This window comes from Ipomoea nil, unplaced genomic scaffold, assembly GCF_001879475.1.
Source record: "Ipomoea nil cultivar Tokyo-kokei standard unplaced genomic scaffold, Asagao_1.1 scaffold1576, whole genome shotgun sequence".
NCBI classification, from domain to species: Eukaryota; Viridiplantae; Streptophyta; class Magnoliopsida; order Solanales; family Convolvulaceae; genus Ipomoea; species Ipomoea nil.
This window is the reverse complement of record NW_017618004.1, coordinates 5,709,193-5,728,890: the sequence shown is the minus strand read 5'-3', so window position 1 is coordinate 5,728,890 and position 19,698 is coordinate 5,709,193. Positions and strand designations below refer to the sequence as shown.

General features: G+C 38.6%; 3 protein-coding genes across 7 annotated transcripts; 1 reads left to right on the top strand and 2 right to left on the bottom strand.

Annotated features, from left to right (window-relative positions):
- The first annotated feature begins 278 nt into the window (after nucleotides 1–278).
- LOC109190474 lies at nucleotides 279–3,000 on the top strand. 5 transcript variants are annotated; one of them, XR_002055712.1, is made up of 4 exons: nucleotides 279–363; nucleotides 534–813; nucleotides 2,344–2,463; nucleotides 2,727–3,000. XR_002055712.1 is itself a non-coding variant. In XM_019340955.1 (3 exons), the coding sequence occupies exons 2-3, from the start codon at nucleotides 607–609 to the stop codon at nucleotides 2,455–2,457; spliced, it is 321 nt and encodes a 106-aa protein (XP_019196500.1). In that variant the 5' UTR covers nucleotides 279–363; nucleotides 534–606; the 3' UTR covers nucleotides 2,458–2,481. The 5 variants fall into 5 exon arrangements, 1 of the variants encoding a protein (XP_019196500.1); XR_002055711.1 differs by having other exon boundaries at nucleotides 301–363; nucleotides 469–813; XM_019340955.1 differs by lacking the exon at nucleotides 2,727–3,000 and having other exon boundaries at nucleotides 2,344–2,481.
- A 2,011-nt stretch (nucleotides 3,001–5,011) lies between these two features.
- On the bottom strand, nucleotides 5,012–10,823 carry LOC109190470. The gene is made up of 5 exons (XM_019340949.1): nucleotides 10,714–10,823; nucleotides 8,521–10,340; nucleotides 8,235–8,469; nucleotides 5,948–8,099; nucleotides 5,012–5,359 (listed from the first exon to the last, which is right to left on the bottom strand). Exons 2-4 carry the CDS (start codon nucleotides 10,327–10,329, stop codon nucleotides 5,977–5,979), a joined length of 4,167 nt encoding a protein of 1,388 aa, XP_019196494.1. The 5' UTR covers nucleotides 10,330–10,340; nucleotides 10,714–10,823; the 3' UTR covers nucleotides 5,012–5,359; nucleotides 5,948–5,976.
- A 3,360-nt stretch (nucleotides 10,824–14,183) lies between these two features.
- Nucleotides 14,184–18,713, bottom strand: LOC109190473. Its single transcript, XM_019340954.1, has 7 exons — nucleotides 18,143–18,713; nucleotides 17,657–17,768; nucleotides 16,872–17,031; nucleotides 15,593–15,741; nucleotides 15,353–15,504; nucleotides 14,510–14,624; nucleotides 14,184–14,423 (listed from the first exon to the last, which is right to left on the bottom strand). Exons 1-7 carry the CDS (start codon nucleotides 18,619–18,621, stop codon nucleotides 14,295–14,297), a joined length of 1,296 nt encoding a protein of 431 aa, XP_019196499.1. The 5' UTR covers nucleotides 18,622–18,713; the 3' UTR covers nucleotides 14,184–14,294.
- Between the last annotated feature and the right edge of the window lie 985 nt (nucleotides 18,714–19,698).

The window sequence follows — 19,698 nt, the reverse complement described above, 5'->3', positions numbered from 1 at the left end:
TTTCAATTTGACACATCCTAACAAATCACATATTAATCTTCAAGTCACTTTTCAATTCGACACATTCATAACAAACCACCTATTCATCTTCATGCATCTTGTGTTTAGTCCACCTCTCCAATTACAAATGTTTAAAAATTGTTTAGATTAGGTCATGAGGTATCCTGACCCGTCCTAATTGTATGAGACATCTTTAAACCTGTACCATACTCAAACAAATTACAAATGTTTAAATTAAAATAGTGAAAATGAAAACACTATAATACACCCTTAATAACTTTAGTGGGGAGTTATCCGCAATAAGATAGTTTCAAGAAATTTTGGTTTTGCGAAGCCCTCGAAACAGAGAATCTAAACTCTCCGGTAAGTCATACACACTTCGCTTCTTCGTCTTCTCGAATTTCCATTAGGTCGAGCTAAATCCGTTCGTATTCCCAAAGATTGAACTCATTAGAATTTGATTTTCAGGATGTGAAAGCATTTTGATTTCAGAATTTGGAGGCTGATTATAGTGTGTTATTGAATTATTGCAGAACATTCAGATTCATACAGAGATAATAAAAGTGCGCTGTTGTGATACTGCGAGGAAGGGAATCAAATTAATCAATGGGTTCGGCAGGGAAAGAGGCGTACAGGAGCCTTCTGAAAGCGGTGAAGAAACACGTTGTAAAAGGAGAGCACAAACCCTATTTCACCGACTATATAAGGGAGGAGTTTAGGAAGAGCGTTAACAGTCAAGCTCCTAACGCTCGGGAAGGATTACAGCTTGCCAAAGATTACACTTTTCTGCTCAACAGTGTTCACCATCACAAGGTCACTTCTTGTTCCTTATAATTCACATATTGCTTGTGTATTTGCTTGCTAAAACTAGAAGGAAAAGGAGAATTTTAACTGTTCAAGTCATTTTAAGTTTGTTGTTAGATATACAGTATTATGCTGTAAGTTAACTGAGCAGAATGGAGAAATTGAGTCCATCTGTACAAGTTTTCGACCCCAACTAAACTGTGGTTAAAGGTTAGTTAAGTTGGATTCTAGTATTTCTTTGAGTGAGTCTCCTGAGACCTTGGGACCAGGGAATGTAATACTAATCAGGAATAAATTGTTCATACTTAGTGTAATATACTTCTGAAGAAAAATGTAATATTTAGGAATTGAATAATACTAATCAAGGATAAACTGATTGATTGTTACTTATGGAAAAAGTGTAAAACTTGGAAAAATGTACGGAGTAATCAAGGATCCGCGAGATGGTCTCATTTGAGTCTTGAGATTTTGCCTTTTTTTTTTTTTTTTTTTTTAATGTTTGGAGTTTTGGGTTATTTTCCCTTTAATATTGTGTGGCCGTGTGGGTTGAATGGCATTGTTTGTTTCATGGGTGCACAATTTCCTGCATTTTAATCTGGCTCCAAGTTCTTGGATTGTGGATACTGGATAGACGTTGTGATCAAAATTCTCCAGCATCTTGGTTGCATCAGGATCTATTCACGAAATCAGCTGCTGTCTTAAATGTAAGCTGAGAGGTTTAAACAAAGAAAAATCATCTGAATTGTTGCTGTTTAACAATCTTATCACTTGCAAATGTAGAAGTACTTGCAATCATATTCATCTACTGCCAATTTTGGTGTAGTGTATCTGCTCTGTTGTTGATGTTGGGAATATGGCTATGGATGGAGAGGGTGTGGGATTGTGGGATTTGGATAAGTTATAGCATGGTGCTGTTAATAATGTGTGTAAGCATGGGCTTAATTGTTGGGAGTGCAATCTGTATTAGAAGTAAACCCGGAGGAGTAGAGGTTTCCTCTGAGTATGTAGAAAACGCAATGAGCATACACTCATTCCCAACGTAATGGTTATACAATCACGTTTTATCAAGATCAGTGCTACCTTAGATACCAGAATGCATTCTGCAATCTGCAGAGAAATTGTTAATTGCATCCTTTCCTGATATCCAACCATGACAAGGCTGGTTCAGAACTGAGAGATGGAAAGCATTTGTGGTTTTTATGAACTGTTTTTAATCCCTGATTTTAGCCTTTCTGACTATTAATGAATCTTATATATATCTTGATTTTCCCACTTTGATTTGGAAGAACTACCTGCACCATAGGGATTTAAAAGAAGCTCTCTCTTGAAATCAAAAAGCGAAATTGACTTTTGATGACAGACTTACCCATTGTAAGAAGCACTTATTGAGAAACTGTGGAGTTCTCTTTCAAGTCTATTTTTCCATATTTTTCCTTGCCTGTTTCGCACGATACGTAATGTTTGTAGTGTGGGATAACATTGATATTTACGACAATGACGATATTCTTCATTTTAATTTTCTGATATGCTCTTCCTCAGGACTTGCTATTTTCTTACAATATCGCGGTTGATAGGTCTGATGAGATGAAGAAAGTTCTGGGCAAATCCGCAGCAAGTGTGGGTCTCCAACTCCCTGATGTTTATCAGCCATGACAGCCAGTGAGTACCTTACTTACTGCACTTCTCATTACCACTAGAAAATATCTTGTGATTATCATCTCATCTCCCTTACTCTCTTGTCGAATAATTTGCTTCGACATCCCTCAAAACATGCTTCAATTCATCCATTTCTTCCTTTCTTTTCTGGGAACCCTTCCCCTGGGTGGGAAGGTATCACAATTTAAAACCAGCAATAATCCATATTAAGTGGTGATTTGGAGAACTAATTATTCTACATTTTTTGCTAATGTCTTATTATGTAGAAGGAGCTTTCATTAGCAGCAATGGAAACTGGGATTTGCTGCAAAACTGCCCAAATTCAGGCATTTATCAGCTCTGCAGAATTTCCAAGCCTTTTTACATGCCTTCAACATGAACAGCATTGATAATGCTTCAGTCAAGAAATCTTGTTGAATTTCAAGTTTTTTTTTTTAATAAAAATAAATAAATAAATAAATATAATTGTGGTATTTTAAGGTTGTGATTTTCGCATTCCAATTATTTTGATTTAGGAAAAAAATATTAAAATAAAAAAAACAGGAATTGTACTAAAATACATAAGGGAAAGGATATCGTTACAGAAATAGGGAATGCATTATTTATTTATTTATTTTTACGCTACAGAAGGCATCGAATGCTAAACAAGCAATACATAAAGTGCATAAATAATGCCCGGAAAATATCCCAGAAATGTTAATATTAAATCAATCCAGAATTCCACCTGCAAAATCCCAAATCTTTAGATCAAAAAAAAAAAAAAAAAAAAAAAAAAGGTTTTGAGTTCAATTCATGTTCTCTTTCCATATGTTTTGTAGAAATGCATTTTTATTGCCTTCGTGATTTTTTAAAATAATTACGTTATCATCTGCATTTATACGATCAACACTTACGTAGAGATCATTGCGTTTATATATAAATCAAAAATCTTTTATTTATTTATTGTTGATTGATGATAAAACCTTGATTAGTGCAATACAAAAAAAAGATAATTTTAAGATTTAAGAAAAAAAAATTAAAGGAAGAAAGAAACGTACTCCACAACCATAGCGAATGAAGACACCAAGAGGTGGTAAGAAGATGGCAAGAAGGACTTCGATGAATGTTGCTGAACCCATTAATAATCTCTTCTCTCTCTCTCTCTCTATATATATATATATCTCTATCTATACACACCTTCTAGAAGGAATAACTCAAATCCCAGCAACAGAAAACAACCAAGTTTCCTAGATTACTACCAATTTACCAAAGAGGTCTCCTCTCTTGTATTTCTGAGAAATTAAGGAACCCAAAAAAAAATCACATTTTATGAGTAACAGTCAGGGAGATGACACTTGGCACCATTTCAACGTTTTGGAATCAGAAGATGTAATGGTGTGTGCCTTTTGACCCAGTCTTCAACTAACACCATTCAGATCTCCCTCTTTTTTTTTTTTTTTTTTTTTTTTTTTTTTGGTGAGGCTCTCCCTCCCTCTCTTTAATCCATTCTTTTCTTTGTTCTTTCAAGAAGCTGAATTTAATAAATTTAATAAATAAAAGATTAAAATGCTAAGCATTGTATCATTGTATGGAAATATGTTCTTTTTAAAAATAATTAATATTATAAGAAATTTTTTAATTTCATAAACACTAACAAAGTAATAATATCAAGAATAATGATTGAAAAAATCACTATATATTCTTCAGGTGCTTGAGGGCACCTAGCGCGTGTATTTTTTTTAAAAAATTGTTTAATTTTAATGAAAGTTGATAATTATTTAATAATTTAATAGCTAAGACTAAATATTAACCTAAAACGTCTAGGTCTGAACGATTTAAGGTTATTTTGCTCAAGATAATATCGTTTTGGATGAAATAACTTATTTTAAAACAAAATAAATAAATAAATAACAATAGCTAATCGGTCGACTAGGCGGCCTAACCATCAGATCGCCTAGACCACCGATTATGTCATTATGGTGACCTAAAGCGTGATTTTTTACAACAATGTCAAAGAATAATACTTATTATACATATGTACAGAATTACCAATGACGTAATATATAAAGACAATCTCTTATGAGACTGTCTTATGAATCATCATCCGTGAGACTAGTCCCTCATAAGAATTACGGAGTGCAATATTTTTTAGCTGTAACTCTTCTACTCCTAATATACATTTTGATTTCAAAGTATTGCACTTTTTTTTTTTTATATATCAAAAGTATCACTTTCATCATAAATAACAATCAATCAATTTATCCTTCATTAGTATTACAACTTTTCACCCCTAAACATTACATTTTTATTTAAAAGTATTACACTTTTTCTCAAAAACATTACACTTTCTCTAATAAGGGAGAATTTATTCTTGATTAATATTACATTTTCTAACATAAGTATTACACTTCCATCTTGACCTGACCCGTCTCACAATAGACTCACCCTTCAATAAATAATGCCAATAAAATTAGGAATTTTGGGATTAAGGGTAATAATATAAACCTCAAAGCACACAGGCAAAGCTCAAGAAAATGCAGAACTGAACAAAAATGGCGACAGACAAAGAAACAGAAGAATGAAGTTCTCCATATTTGAGCCAACAAGATCACAAAGGAGGCAAAGAAGCTTCATCAAATCAAATATATACAGAAATGGAGAAAAGGCGACGAGAGTCCTAAGTTGACTGATTAAAAAAGCATCTAACAGAATTCACGGTAGAAAAATACACCACTCTACATGAAACATTTTGCAGATTCTACAGGAAAGTGAACATCTTTTTTTCGTTTTTCATCTCTTTGTTCTAATTAGATGAATTGAAGTCTGGTTGGTTACCTTCTACTTTGCTGTCCTCTTTTGCTAATGATTGCATGGCTATGGCTTTATCATTGAATGCTCCATCTTCTCGATCTTCTCTTGGCTGAAACACAAAAGGCAATCCGAGTACTTAGAAAACACTCGACAATGCAAAGGCTGAGAAATAAGAGCTTAATTCTCGCAAGAAATAATGTATTGAAGGAGTGTATGCAAACAACAATGAAAAAAGAACATTCAACACGAGTCTAAAACACGAGGCAATCCGAGTAATGAAATTTTATCTATAGGGTTGTGTCTGTTTATGAATAGGTGTCAGTTACGGGTAGTTACTTATAGTTATGTGTTTAATATATATATATATATATGTATATGTATATGTATATGTACTATGTTTCTTTGTTAGAAACACAGATAATACTAATATATTTCAGTCTTATATACATTTTCTATTCTTTGATTCTTCATCATTGCTTCCGCCTCATCTTCCAAATTCAACATATACAATCGATAACATCATCAGTCTTTAAGAACAGAATCGCAAAGAAAATATATTTCAGCCCTTGTTCGTTGCACAAAAAGCATGGCAAACAAAATAACAATTTTAACGGAAATTTACCAGATTCTTGTAAGGACATATCAACGAATTGATCAAATAATTTCAGGAAACTACAATAGTTGAATAAGCGCTTACCTGAACTATGATACTATTATAGTTGCTGATCAAATCGCTTCTTCTTGGCCCTGGGGTATTGAAAGGAGCAGTGGTCTAACCGAGATAACGGGTGTATAGTTGAGCTCGTAGTTCACTTGCATAGACCCGAATATATTGAACTTGCCGGCACTGCTAAAAGCAACTTCTGCATCAGATCCCCGCTTGAAGACCACTCGGGCACGGGCACAATCGGGATGAACTTCGGTCTCTAATTCCTTTAGAGGTCCAAACCGTCTAAATGTCTTATTAAGGCTCATTTCGGTAGGGAGCCGATTGCCCTCTCCAAAATTTAAGATAAGCTCTGCTGGCTCGAGCTTCCTTTTCTCAGCTTCCTCGTTGCATTCATCTCCCCCCATTTCATTATTACCAATGGAATATCGTTTCCTAGAGTATGAACGTCGGGTCGCCTTGTGAACTTTTTCCGACGAATCGAAGGGCGAAAGCGGAATTTCCTCTCTCCCGTTCTCGCCATTCTGCAGGAGCTGCTCCTCGGAATAGTTTTGAACTATCCGGTCGGTCCAATACGAGTCGTTTATATCATCGAATTCAAAATCTTCGGCTGCCCCGTCGGGTGCCTGAGATGCTCGCCTCTTTCTCCCAGCCACCGGCCTCCCAGCAGATGAATTGTGCAACTCGGAGTGCTTCGGGTATCTAAGATCTAAAATGCAATGAATAAAAGTATTCAAAAAGCTATAATCTCCCATCGGAGCCTGCGCCACCAACTGGAGCTGCGAGAACAGCTCGTCAATAGTCGGGAGCTCTGACGGGACCGCCACTTTTTCCTTCGGTGGGTTCTGCGAGGCGGGAGAGCTAGCGGCCTCGGGTTGAGCACCGTCGCCTTTTAAGTGGCTTGCAGCTCTCAGGATCCGTTCGCCAATCTTGAAAGGCGGGGGATTAGGAGTTACCGGTGTTGAACCCGACACTTTTGCAGTATAAACGCTCTTCGTCCGGTCCGATCCATCTGCAAGAGTGTCGTCTAATTCCGAGTTCCCCATTATCTCCGACATTCGTCTCTCTTTCTTCATAGGCGGCAAGCTGTCTTTCAAATTGTGCTTACGTTTATGAGAGGGAGCCTTGTTGTTCACCGTGATTCCCTCGTCATCGTTTTCCAATAGCTCTCCACCCGACAAGAATCCCGAGAGCTCCCCACATCCCTTGAAACAAGAATATGCCAATAACTGAGCACGAGCAATAACAATATCCAACTGATCGGCCCCACAAGTAGGCGACCGTGCCACTCCTCTCAAGAAATGCAAGACCTTATCGGGCGCAAATGACTTCACTCCCGTAGATTTGTCCACACCATATCTTCGGCTCGATTCTTCACGTATACCGGTATTCTCAACAACCTGGCACGCGATCTTGTTATAAGAAGATTTGGGTATGCAAGAACAGGCGAGGCCTAACTCTATCCGTCTCGAAACCTCTTCCAAGGCACCCCTTACTGCATTTTGAAACATTTCCGAGTTAGTCTGCTTCTCAATCTGGGAGAAGTGAGACCAAAATGGCTTCAGAACAGTTGCATCGTTCCAAGCAAAAGTTCGGTCCCCGAAATAAGCTACCAAAAAGCAGCCCTTCTTGTAATATCTAACGGCCTTCTCCGATGCATCTGCTGGATCAAAAATCTGTCCCGGCCACCACGGATGGCTTCTGACCTTCCCCCAGACCAAATCGGAAACTGTGAACTTTCCCGACTTTTCTGGAGGAAGTAGAAAACCGGGATATATGTTTGGAAAGTTTGCGGGCTTTGTTGCCTTCACATCCAACACCAATGACTGGTCGGTTTGAGAAGCATTCTCTCGAATTTCTCTTTGTTCTCCAATATCATCGGAACGAAGCTTCTCGTTTTCTTCTTCCCGTTGTTCATCTACAACCGTTGTTTCGGGAACACGGGCGTCCAAGAAACCATCAACGTTTGTCTCGAGTGATGCATTTTCCATCTCAATTGCTTGCCCGATCACCTCATTAGCACCTTCAACACCAGAGACTCCTATACCAGTTCCTTCGACTTGTTCTTCAGCAACGGTTGTCATTACCGTGCTTTGGCCATGATCTACCTCGGGTGTAAGTACTATATTTTGTTGCATAACTGCCTCTTCATTCGAGGTAGACTGGGAACTCATCTGATTGCAAATTTCAATATCGGTACCACCTTCAACCGTCTCAACCTTCAAGTTTTCATCTTTTGGCAATGAAGGCAAACTCCCGTGCAAAAAGTTGTCTTCTTCTTCCAATCTTTGACACTCGACCAAAGATTCCTCGGTACCAGTTTGACCACGGGATTGAACAGAACCCATCTCGGGAGTGCCTTCACTCCTTGCCTGGTCTCCTCTAGGCATCGCGTTTCTTCCTTCATCTTCTTGCCAAAACCCATCGTCGATGAATTCAAATGTGGAATTATCGACAATCTGGTCATCTATCATCTCGGTATCAGTAGTGCATTCGTTTCCTGCCTGATTCCCTTTATTAACGAGACCCGCATTCTCATCATCTGTTGGCACAGATTCACGACCATCCAAACCTTCATGTGCGTTGGCCAGGACAGATAATTCTGAATCTGTCTGTACAATATCAGAGTCTTTTGGCGGGCCCAACTTATCCTCGTCAATATCCATTGCATCAGTCTGAACAACAACATCGGAGTCTTTTGCGGGGCCCAAGTTAGTTGCATTAGTAACATCTAACTTATCCTCGTTAACATCAGCTGGGCATACTGTGTTGTTGGAGGTTTCTAAGGTTATATCATTCTCCGAGCAGTGAATACTAGTTCGATTTTCAGAATCTAGTACCCCCTCGACCTCCACTTCCATCGCATCTCCTTTCTCGAGGCTATTACATTTTGCATGGGATAGCTCTGAATCTTCACCGCTAATATTATTGATTCCAGATTCTGTTGAAGGTGGCTGATCTGACAAGACTTCTGAACTATCTTTCACATCATTATCAGCAGATGTTGGAGCTATCTTGTCAGACTCAGATTCATCGAGGACTCCACAATTAGGGTTATCAACTTCTCGAGCTCCACAACCATCACTAGCATCAGCCCGCTCATCGGGAGATTGGGAACCTGCAACTACCGTATCACAAATTGCAGTATGCTTCTCGCCATCTACTTGCAAACCCGAGTCATTATGAGGTGAGTTTTTATTATCAACAATATTTTCCATGGATTCCGCCTTTGAGTGAAAAATCTCATCTTTATTGACCTCTCCAATTTCCCTTTTGGTGGCAGCTTCAACGAGACTATCTGACTTCTTGTCAGTTTCATGAGTCGCTAAACTCTGATCATTCTCCAGAGAAGATAGCCCGGAATCTTCAACAGGCGTATCTTTGTCTTTAAAATTAGTATCTTCTTCTCCGGGCATCAAAGTAGCATCTTCTCTAACAATTTCGCTTGGCGGGCTCCTTGGCTCAGAAGGGCAATCTGAAATTTTATTGTTGTCATGACTAGAACAATCTGTATCAGCCTTATTGAGAATAGTTCGGTTCACTAAAGGTTGATCGTTCTCTGAAGATGATACTCCATGCATAGCTTCATCTTTGGAACCTGTTCCCTCTTCTCTCGGCATCAAAGGATCATCTTTGAGAGGTAATTGGCTCGGTGAATTCTCTGACTCAGTAGGACGTTCTTTATCAACCCCCTCGCAAACAGTTGAATTCCCTAAACCTTGATCGTTTTCTGAAGAAGAAACGATAGCATCTGGAACAGAATCATGCAGAGTTTCGTCTTTAGTACTTGTCTCTTCTCTTGGAATTGCTTCATCTTTTGTACTGGTCTCTTCTATTGGAACCACTTCATCTTTAGTACTTGAAACTGGAATCGATGCAGCATTTTCAGTAACAGGTTTGTTCTCTGAGCTCTTCGATTCTGGCTCGTTTGCAGTTTCATTCCTGGGATTCGATACTGAAACATCTGACTCAACACCCGTAGATGCCAACTCACCCCCTTCAACTCCTTTTTCAGTATCCTCATCCCCGAGTTTCTCTGCAACGAGAGATTGTTCGTTCACTGCCTCAACACACTCCATTTCAACGACATCCCCCCGGGCTGCCCCTCCTGAAACATCTTGAAGATCTTCAACTCCAGTTTCAGTCTTCTTCCCTTCATCACCTGACAAATGAGCATCATCTTGGACCTCCTTTGCTCCAAGATCATCACCCCCAGCATCCAAATCTTCAGTCTTGGATTCTGAATCCACCTTCTTCAAGCAATCCCCATCAACAAACACATCAGACCCCTTCACCTCAACCATTATATCACTTTCATCTCCACCCTGCTCCAAATTCCTTATTAGGGTTTCTCCACTGGCGGGCTCAGTCTCACTAGCAGCCACTGAGTTCACCCCTTCATGCTCATCCATGGTCGCCGAACCTAAGCAAAGATTCCAACTTTATTATCAGTCCAAACAACCAACAACCCAAATCTCACCAAACAAGAGGGAATTTCAATTTTCAACAAACCACATAAACCCTAATACCTAAACCATACAAATCTGACCACACCCTCCACGCAACAAATTCAAGAAACAAAAAGATGCAATCTTCAAAATCAAAACCCCAGATTGCATTCCTCATGACAACTAAAAGAACCCAGAAAAAAAAACAAAGAAGAATAATTAAAGGAGTACCTTTTGTAGGTGTCCCTCTCCTGGGGAAAAAAAAAGTCGAGATTTTTGAAGGTTTTAGAGAGAGAAGGGGGGGTTAGTGAGAGAAAGACAGAGGTTAAAGGCGCATATAGTGGTTACCTGTCCGGTTGTGTGAATCTTGATTTAAGATGACGCAGCTTTGGGCGCTGATGATCCAACTATCTTTAGACACGGCTGCAGCAAAAGGCTTTGCTGATTGTAGACAAATATAGCTCCTGGCTTAACTAGATCAATTGGATTGACCACTGGGCATCTTTCTTTTTTATTTTACTTTTTTTTTTTTTTTTTCTGATTCCAATTTAGTAATTTACAGTGATAAGATTTACATCACGATGCAGACCGATGTCCAACTGGAGCAAAAAAAAAAAAAAGAGAAGATTGGGTAAAAAGTTGGGGATTCTTTTTTTGCTTTTTAGTCCCCAATGTTGATGTGATATCTAAATAGCCCCTAAATTCTCTCTAGATTGGAATGCTGCTTGCTGATTGTTGCTTCCATCCTAATTACATGGGCTAAATTTATATTAGAATTTAGGAATAAGGGTCAAATAGGTTACTCAATTGCACACCAACTGTAATTAGACTATCAAACTAAAACATAATATAATTGAGTCATTGAACAATACAAAATTTTGCAATTAAGTCTAAAATGACCCGTTTATCGGTTATATTTGTAATCAGATAAACAAGTCATTTTGAGCCTAATTGTATGATTTTGTGTTGTTTAGAGGCCCAATTATATTATTTTTGAATTCGATGGTCAAATTGCAATTTGGTGTGCACATATTTTACCCTTATTCCTTTATATTATTTACCTAATTACATTGCACTCAAATTACACTATTACAGTATTTTTTTTTTTGGTAGGATAAAGGGCCGAAGCCCCGGGAAAACTAGCGTAATCTACTAAAAGCGACCTTGTTAGCGTCGTGAGCCAAGAGCGGATTCAACCCCTCAGGAGGTTGAGAGAGAATCGTAGTACCCCACTGACTATTCTGACCCATGTTGGCAAGAAAATCGGCACATTGGTTCCCTTCCCGAAGCACGTGTTTGAGATCGAAGGAGTGGAACGCCTAAATCAAGGCCTTGCAGTCAGAAATGAGGGTGTCCGCTTCAGGAGAATTTCCAAGATCCTTCTCGAGCACATGAATAACGAGTCTGTTTCCGCTTCCAAATCATGGAACCCATTTTGTCTTGCAATACGAAGGCCTTCCCGGATAGCCCAGAGCTCAGCTATGAAGCTATTAGTTGGACCTATCTTGGTGACGAAGCCTGACATCAATCCTCCCAAGTGATCTCGAAATAGCCCTCCAGCACTGGCTAGCCCAGACACAGCTTTTTTGGCACCATCAGAGTTAAGCTTTACGACCCCCAGGCGAGGAGGAAACCACTGCACCCAGTTTTGGCTTGCGTTCAGCGGGCCATTTCGACAAAACAGATTTTGAACCGCCTCTGCTGCCGCCGACCGCGCTTGCTTTATGATGATATCGGCGGAGTCCTGTGATTATTGAAAACAAGGTGGTTTCTGGCCTTCCAAATACTCCAAAGGATGTAGGGGAAGAGAACACACCACGTTAAATTATAAGATCCCATGAAGTTGCTGGCACAGTTCATCTCCAGCCAATGCGTGAGCGGGAGGTGATTCGTTGTGTAGAACTTTGCAGGGGTAGGGATGAGCTTCCAGCAATCCTTCGATGTCTCGCAGTGGCGGAAGAGATGGTCAAGAGATTCTTCGTCTCCGCCGCACCTTGGGCAGGAGCCATCACCAGCTAGATTGCGTCTTGTCCTCTCCAGGTTGACGAGAAGACCATTGTTGACTGCCTTCCACAAGAAGATTTTAATTTTCTCTGCCGTTTTGATCTTCCATATCCAGTCGTTGGGGGCTTGATCATCCACCAAACTTGTAATAAAAGAGAAAGCAGATCTAACGGTGACAAGCCCTGTACCTGAGTGAGGCCAGTGGATTTTGTCTTGGTGATCATTAGCAATGGGAATTGGGATACCTCTAATACGATTAACACAGTCCTCTAGAAGGAGGTTAAGAAGATTAGAAAAATCCCCTTACCAGCAAGTTTTCTTTACCAACGGGAACAACAACGTTAGGAGTGTTGGCCAGACTTACATCACCAACCCAATTATCAAACCGGAATTTAGTGGTAGATCCCGAACCAATTTTCCAACGCAGCCCCCGGGCCAAAATGTCACGGCCCTTGAGGATACTACGCCAGCCCCAAGAGCAATTGTTATTGGCGTTAAGCTCAAGGAAATTATTATCTTTAATGTATTTATCCCGCATCACTTTAACCCAGATCTTATTGGGGTTGGAAAAAGTTTCCCAAGCTAAGTTGAAATCTGACGCTTTACAGAGCTCAAGCCCGCCAGAATCGTGTGGTTTGCAAATCTCCGACCAACTGATTGTGTGTAATTTCCGTGTGCCCCCAAAGGAAATTCCTGAAAACTCTATCGAATTTGACACAAAATTTGATTTCTTAATCTAGACAAATTCAAGAAATGAGGAAGACGAAAATTACTTTTTAATTTTTTTTATTAGAATTAGGAATACCCTAGTACTGTCAAAATGGGCTGAAGCCTGCGTGTTGACCCGCACCCGTCCCGCGATGAGGCGGGTTAGGATCATGGAAAATCAGGTCCGTGAAAATGCGGGCCTAACGGGTGGGTCAAAATTGGCCCGCAACCCACGCGGGCTGCAGACCGGCCCGCGGGCTAAACCTATTACAAAAAATAATAATAATAATAATAATAAAATATATACGTTACACAGCAAGGCAGGATTCTACCTTGTTGTGTAACACACACACATATATATATATATATATGAGATTAATAATTTTAAAATACTAATTTTAAAAATTTTAAACACTTTAAAAAAAGCCCGTGAGTCAGCCCGCAGAGCCCATCAACCCGTGCGGGGCGAGCTAGGGTTGCACGAACCCTAGCCCACGAACCTGACAGGCTAACCCACAAAAGCCCGTGAAAAATTAAGCACGCGATGAAGCGGACCGACCCGCTTTAACAGTACTAGGAATACCCTCTCATTTCTCGTCCCTGCCCACAACGCTATTCGTTTAAATGGAATGATCAACGGGGTATCCCTCATGAGCGACGGATTCTAGTGCAAAATTAGCTAAGGCTTTAGTGTTTTGGGTTTCCCCATCCTTCATGATTCAAAAAATTCGAATTGTCTCCAAGCATAAGATCATACAGATACTTCACCCACCTTGCATAAGATCATAGAGATACTTCACCCACCTTTGACTTTCAAAATATACAATTTATCCTTACTGACTTTAGTCAATAGTTTATGGCCTGTTTAGGGTGGAAAACTTCTCAGTTTACTAGAAAATAGAGAGGAAAAAAAGAACAAAACAAAAAACCACACACAATTTTCTTATTTTATTTTTTTAAACTATTCAATTTATAAGAAATACCATTTCATAATAACACCCTTTTTGACTCATAAAGTGCAGAAACCAAGAGAATTGAAGCTTGGCAAAAATGAAATGCACAAATTCACAACAAAATGGTATGCAGTAAAACCCAAAAAAAAAAAAAAAAAAAAAAAAAGTAAAAGATTTAGTAAACTAATTTAACTTAATGTCTATATGTACAGCAAGTGCGTAAAAAAATTACAACTCACATTTCTAATACTACTACTTGGAAGACTATAGAGACTTGTGGGCTATGTCATAAACAGATATAAGGATTTCTGCCCCTATCAGTATGATTATGAGCCATTCCAGGAAATCTGACTTTCTATTCTGAAGAATTTCTTGAAGAAAACGTATATTATGCTGCAACCAATATATATACATATGAAGTAAATGTCAGCAAAATTCAACACTGAAGATGAATGTGAGTAAATTATGCAGAACTATACCTCGACAAATTTCAACTTGAAATCTAGGCTGGCAAATCTCTGAGTCAGCTCGAATTCATCTCTAAGATATTCCCAGATCTGAGCATATTTAGCATCTTTCCATGCAATGTCCGATCTTAAGAAAATGTTAAAATAAATTATGTTTTGAGTTATCCGTTCGTGAAGACCAAGTATAAATCAAAAGTTAAGGACAACTAGTATTGCACTATTGCCACAATCTAATATATGCTTTTTCCCACCCCACCACTTCTATTCCTCTCTATGTTTCCTCTATTTTGGGTTGAGGTCAATGTTGGATCGGGATTCAGAGAAATTGAAGCATGTGCTCTATTTCAATTAAAAGTCTAAGCTGATAGTTAGTTTGCACATATGCTCAACACGCCCCTTCACGTGTGCGGGCCGATTACTTTTGACGGGCTACAAGAAACACGTGGACTATAGTCTCTTTTTATCGGGTGGCAGAAATTCGAACCCATAACCTTTGGCATGGGGTTAGCTCTAATACCAAATTGAATTATGTTTATATATTATATGCTCAACAAGAGATATACATCATTTCTTCTTAAAGTACCGGTGCTTAAGATTAACTAGTGACAAAAACAATGATTATAGAACCCTTCAAATACTAAGGACCTTGTGGTCCAATGGTACCAATTGCTCCCCTAAGTGGGAGGTGATGGATTCGAGCCTCAGTGGAGGCGTAGTAGCTTGTATGTTTGGGTATCCCCTTCCCTTGTAATAAAATAGAACCCTTCAAATGACAAAATGCAACCATAAAAGGCAAATAAGAATGAAAAAACTATTCAAGCAAAGCAATTTGGATATTTTGTGAGCAAAGTTTACCTTTCAAAAAGTCCAAGTTTAAGAATCACATCAGCAAGATTAGAATTTGCCTTTCCAACCAACTGGAAAAGCTTTTTACGCTCCATTGTAAAAGTGCCAGTTTTTTCCATTCCTCGATTGATATCTGTAAATTCTCCAACCATTCCATCAACCTAAAGGAAAATGAAGTTCAGAAATCAATGGAGCGAAGTACAACCTCCTCAATGCTGAAAATTGAAATACTTAATTACTGGAACATACTTGGCGCACATAGTAATCAAGAGCAATACTTTGACCAAGAACACTGCCAATGGTACGGATGCCATCAATATTCAAATACTGCAACATAATGTAGTCTAGTCCACCTTGCATCCAGGTACTTAAAGTTGGCTGCTCTCTGACCTCATACTCTATGTTCAAAAAAAAACAAACAGAATTGAATAGAAAGCAGGACATACAGACAGGTTTTTCTTGTTACTTCCATCAAATTAAAAAATCACCAAATTACTTGGTGCAACATGCCTGCCATAAAAACATGTATGTTTTTCCCTCATCTACTGATATATTCATGTAACAAAGAGAGCATCGAAGTGCTAGTATTACACAAACATGCAAGTAACAGCACAAGCTGTATGCCTGAATCTACTGAGTACCACACATACAAAAGAAATCCAGTACCCAAAGTTAAGGTTCAACAAAAAGGGGTAGCCCCAGCCAAGTTAGTAAAGATGTTGACTTGGTAACCACAATGTTACAAGTTCAACTCCTAGTGGGAGGAGTCTATTGGCCTTCTTGGCTTGAGCTGGTCAGCTATGGGCAACCTAGGCTGGTTTACCTCCTTGTGGTCTTTTGCCGGTTAGGGTCACAAGGCGAGGTTTACCCAGTGCACACCCTTGGATAATGGCTGCAGGTTTCCCTCATCACTCAAAAAAAAAATAAAAAATCCTTGCTTCTATTGCAATCAACTTCGGGGACAAGAACTGTGCATGCATGGTATTTAACTATTTATACAGGAACTGTACAATCATAAAATTTATGCAACCAGCTAATCAAATTAACTGATCAGTAGAAAGTTTGATCCCCTCAGTTCTTCCATTTCATCTAGTGATTGCTACTTTAGATGGTATACTTCAGCTATGAAATATCCTACCACAACTGCTCACCCAAAAAGCACTGATCATCCAGTGAGTGGTTGAGAAGCTGCAAATAGCCTCTCCGGAGGGTGAAGACATGGATAAAGTTGTGCAAACCCTGTATGATGAGGGAGACTAGCATACTAATTCAACCTTTTAAGGATTTCAGTTGAATGCATGAATCAAGAAATTAAAAGCATTTTATCCAGGAAAGAACCTTTGATATCTTCTTAATACAGTAAGTCATGGATAGGAATTTCTAGAAGAATATCAAAAACCTCTGATGCATCATGTCGATGTCATAGATGGTCAATAAATTTTTTGACAAGGACAAGTGATTTATGAATTGGATTTCTTTACATGTGTGTGTGTGTAGATAAGTAGGATTTCTACGCATATGCACTCACCATCCTTTCTCATCTCAGGCAATAAACCAGAAGAATGTTTTTCAACAATTTTTAGATACCCATCAACTTCATGATCACGGACATTGAACAAGACAATTGAACCATACTGAAAAACCACCATATAACAGCAGTCACTGCCACTTAAACCAGAACCCAAAACCTGTAAAATAAGAAAGTAGCCATTAGAAAGAAAATAATGTATCACAAGAGATGTATGCAGTACAGACCCAATCAGTTGCAAAATTTTGACCTTGTTATAGCACCTATATCTTATACTGTCCCTTGAGGTTTGAAGAATGCAAAGATCAAGATGGTGATGAACTTCCTAAGGCAATCATGGTAAGCACTAAGTGTAGAGTAAAATAAATATTTCTTATAATTAATGATACACCTTCTCTTAAATGTGAACCCAAGACTTTCTAAGAATAAATAAAACTCCACTAAAGTCATTTGTCTCATATAAAATTTACATAGTTGAGGTTTTTAAAATTTGCAATCCTGATTGTTCTGCAATTATGTATGTTTGAAATAAAAGCTTGAAAGCAGATTCTATTGAGCAAATAAGTCATGTCACCCCCACCCCCAACGAAAAAAATAAAGAAAAAAGACACTGAAGGAAATTGCAATATTTTGACAACTGATCTTCTGCAGTGATAATAAATAAACATCTAAGATATTATATGCCAAGAGGGGACAGGTGGAGTAATTGCAAATTGTGATAACTTATGGGCAGTGCTAACTAACAATGAGGGAAAAGAAAGAAAATTTAAAGACAACAAACTCACATTAGGATCTGGTTTAGTATAACCAAATCTTAAAACAACATAATTGGTCATCCGTGATGTTGGGGGAATGAAATTCTCCTTGTTCTGATCCACCAAGCTCCTTAAATCCACACTGTCAATTGAAATCACAAGAACATTACAAAATCCAATCCCAAAACAATGATGGTACGTTAAACAGATAAACTTAAACCTTATCAATATTTTACACTCCTCAAATGTCCTCCAAATTTCATGTCTTAAAATCAAATCAACAGCAACCAGTTCAAAAGGCCGTATGCCTAATGCCTTGAACTAAAAATGCAATTAATAGTCAATCTCCTTTTCAGTTAAGTTTCCCTCCACTTCCCTTGGAGCATATTAGCATCAAACGAAATGATAATAAACAAAATTTTAAACAATACGAACTTTCCCTTCGATAATGAAGACAAACATCGAGTTTGAGGATTCGAAGTATCATCAAATGCAACTTAATTATGTACTTTTTACCTGGTGGAGAAGAAAAAAGCCCTAACAGGAATAGAAGGCAGAGCAGCAGAGACAACAGCACCATCATACTCATCCTCTTTCTCCAAATCCAGCTCATCGGCCTTACTCACTCCTCCATCCCAAGCTTCGGAGCTGGAAATAGCATCGTTCCACTCCACCGTATGCGCCGACGACGAAACTGATGAAATACACTTAGCCAAGCCAAAATTAGGGCTCCGTCCAGTGCGAAGCAACCCGTAGCCGGCGGCTGCCGTGGTCGAAAACTGAGAGTCGCGGCGGAGGACGGGGGTAAAAAGGAGAGCAATAGGCTTAGAGTGTGGCGGCGAAATGGGATGGTGGAGTGGAAGAGCGTGGGATGTGAGGGGGTGCGGTTTGGCGGCGAGAGTGAAGAGAGTACGGAGAAGTCCGGCGTCGACGCCGAGGAGAGCGCGGTGGGCGCCGTGTCCCCACGCCGTCCTCATAGTCACCTTCATCCTCATCGTTGCCGCATTGGCTTGGCGCCTCCACACAAAGGGTTTGTTTGGTTTAGTACTTCAGTTTTACTAAACGAGATGAGATTATTGGGCTAGGGTGCGTGGGTGCATTTTTTGTGTCATGTCTTATTCAGCAAGTTATTCCTTTTTTATTTTAAAATTTTAATAAAATTAAATTGATTCAATAATTATGTCAATCAATAGGGTTGACCCCTCAAGTTGATTTAATAATTATGTCAATCAATAGAGTTGACCCCTCAAGTCACCATGGATGGAGGTTCGAATTTCACTTCAAATATTATTAGAATTAGATAGACTCCCTTATTTGGAGTTGGGCTCCCAACTTTATGGAGTTAGGTTCCCCAAATTTAAGTAGCTAGGATATGAGTGCGATTGATTGAGAGACAATTCATTCAATTCGAATTTACATCATTTAATAACTCTCATTGGTCCTTGAAGGACAAAGATGAGAGCTATGCTTAGAGGTTGTTCTCAAATAGAGATATCGTGTACTTTATCAAACAAGGAGTCCATGCCTAACTTGGCAAATGTGCACATGTTAAATATAATGTCTTATTGTTACTTTAGTTACTAAGTATTAACGATTGATAATAATTATTTTTGTATATTAAATGTTCAAAATTGTATAAAAATTTAAGAAAGACGAGGGAGGAAAATTACATTCTTTTTCTCATAAAAAATTTATTTTACGATTTTTAGATTTGTCTTTAAAAAGAGTTGCTCACGATCTTTGGCCATAATAAAATCAACAAAGAGCTGCAAAATATATATATTACTAAAACAGTTCTCTATCTCTTGCTTCATATGCTTAATAATTGTTAATAATAATGCTGTTCAATTCTACTATCCACATGCCAATAATCAAATTTTGACCTTACTAGTGGCCTGGGATAAAACAGCACGTAAGTAGCTTAAATAATGTTTATCTTTTACTCATCAATAACTTTGTATTAAATGTGACTGACACTTAAATTGAAAAAGAGAAATTACATTAAACGTGATTTATGTAAAGATAAATTTGTATTAGATGTGACTAACGTCAAACATTAAAAAAGGAAGAAG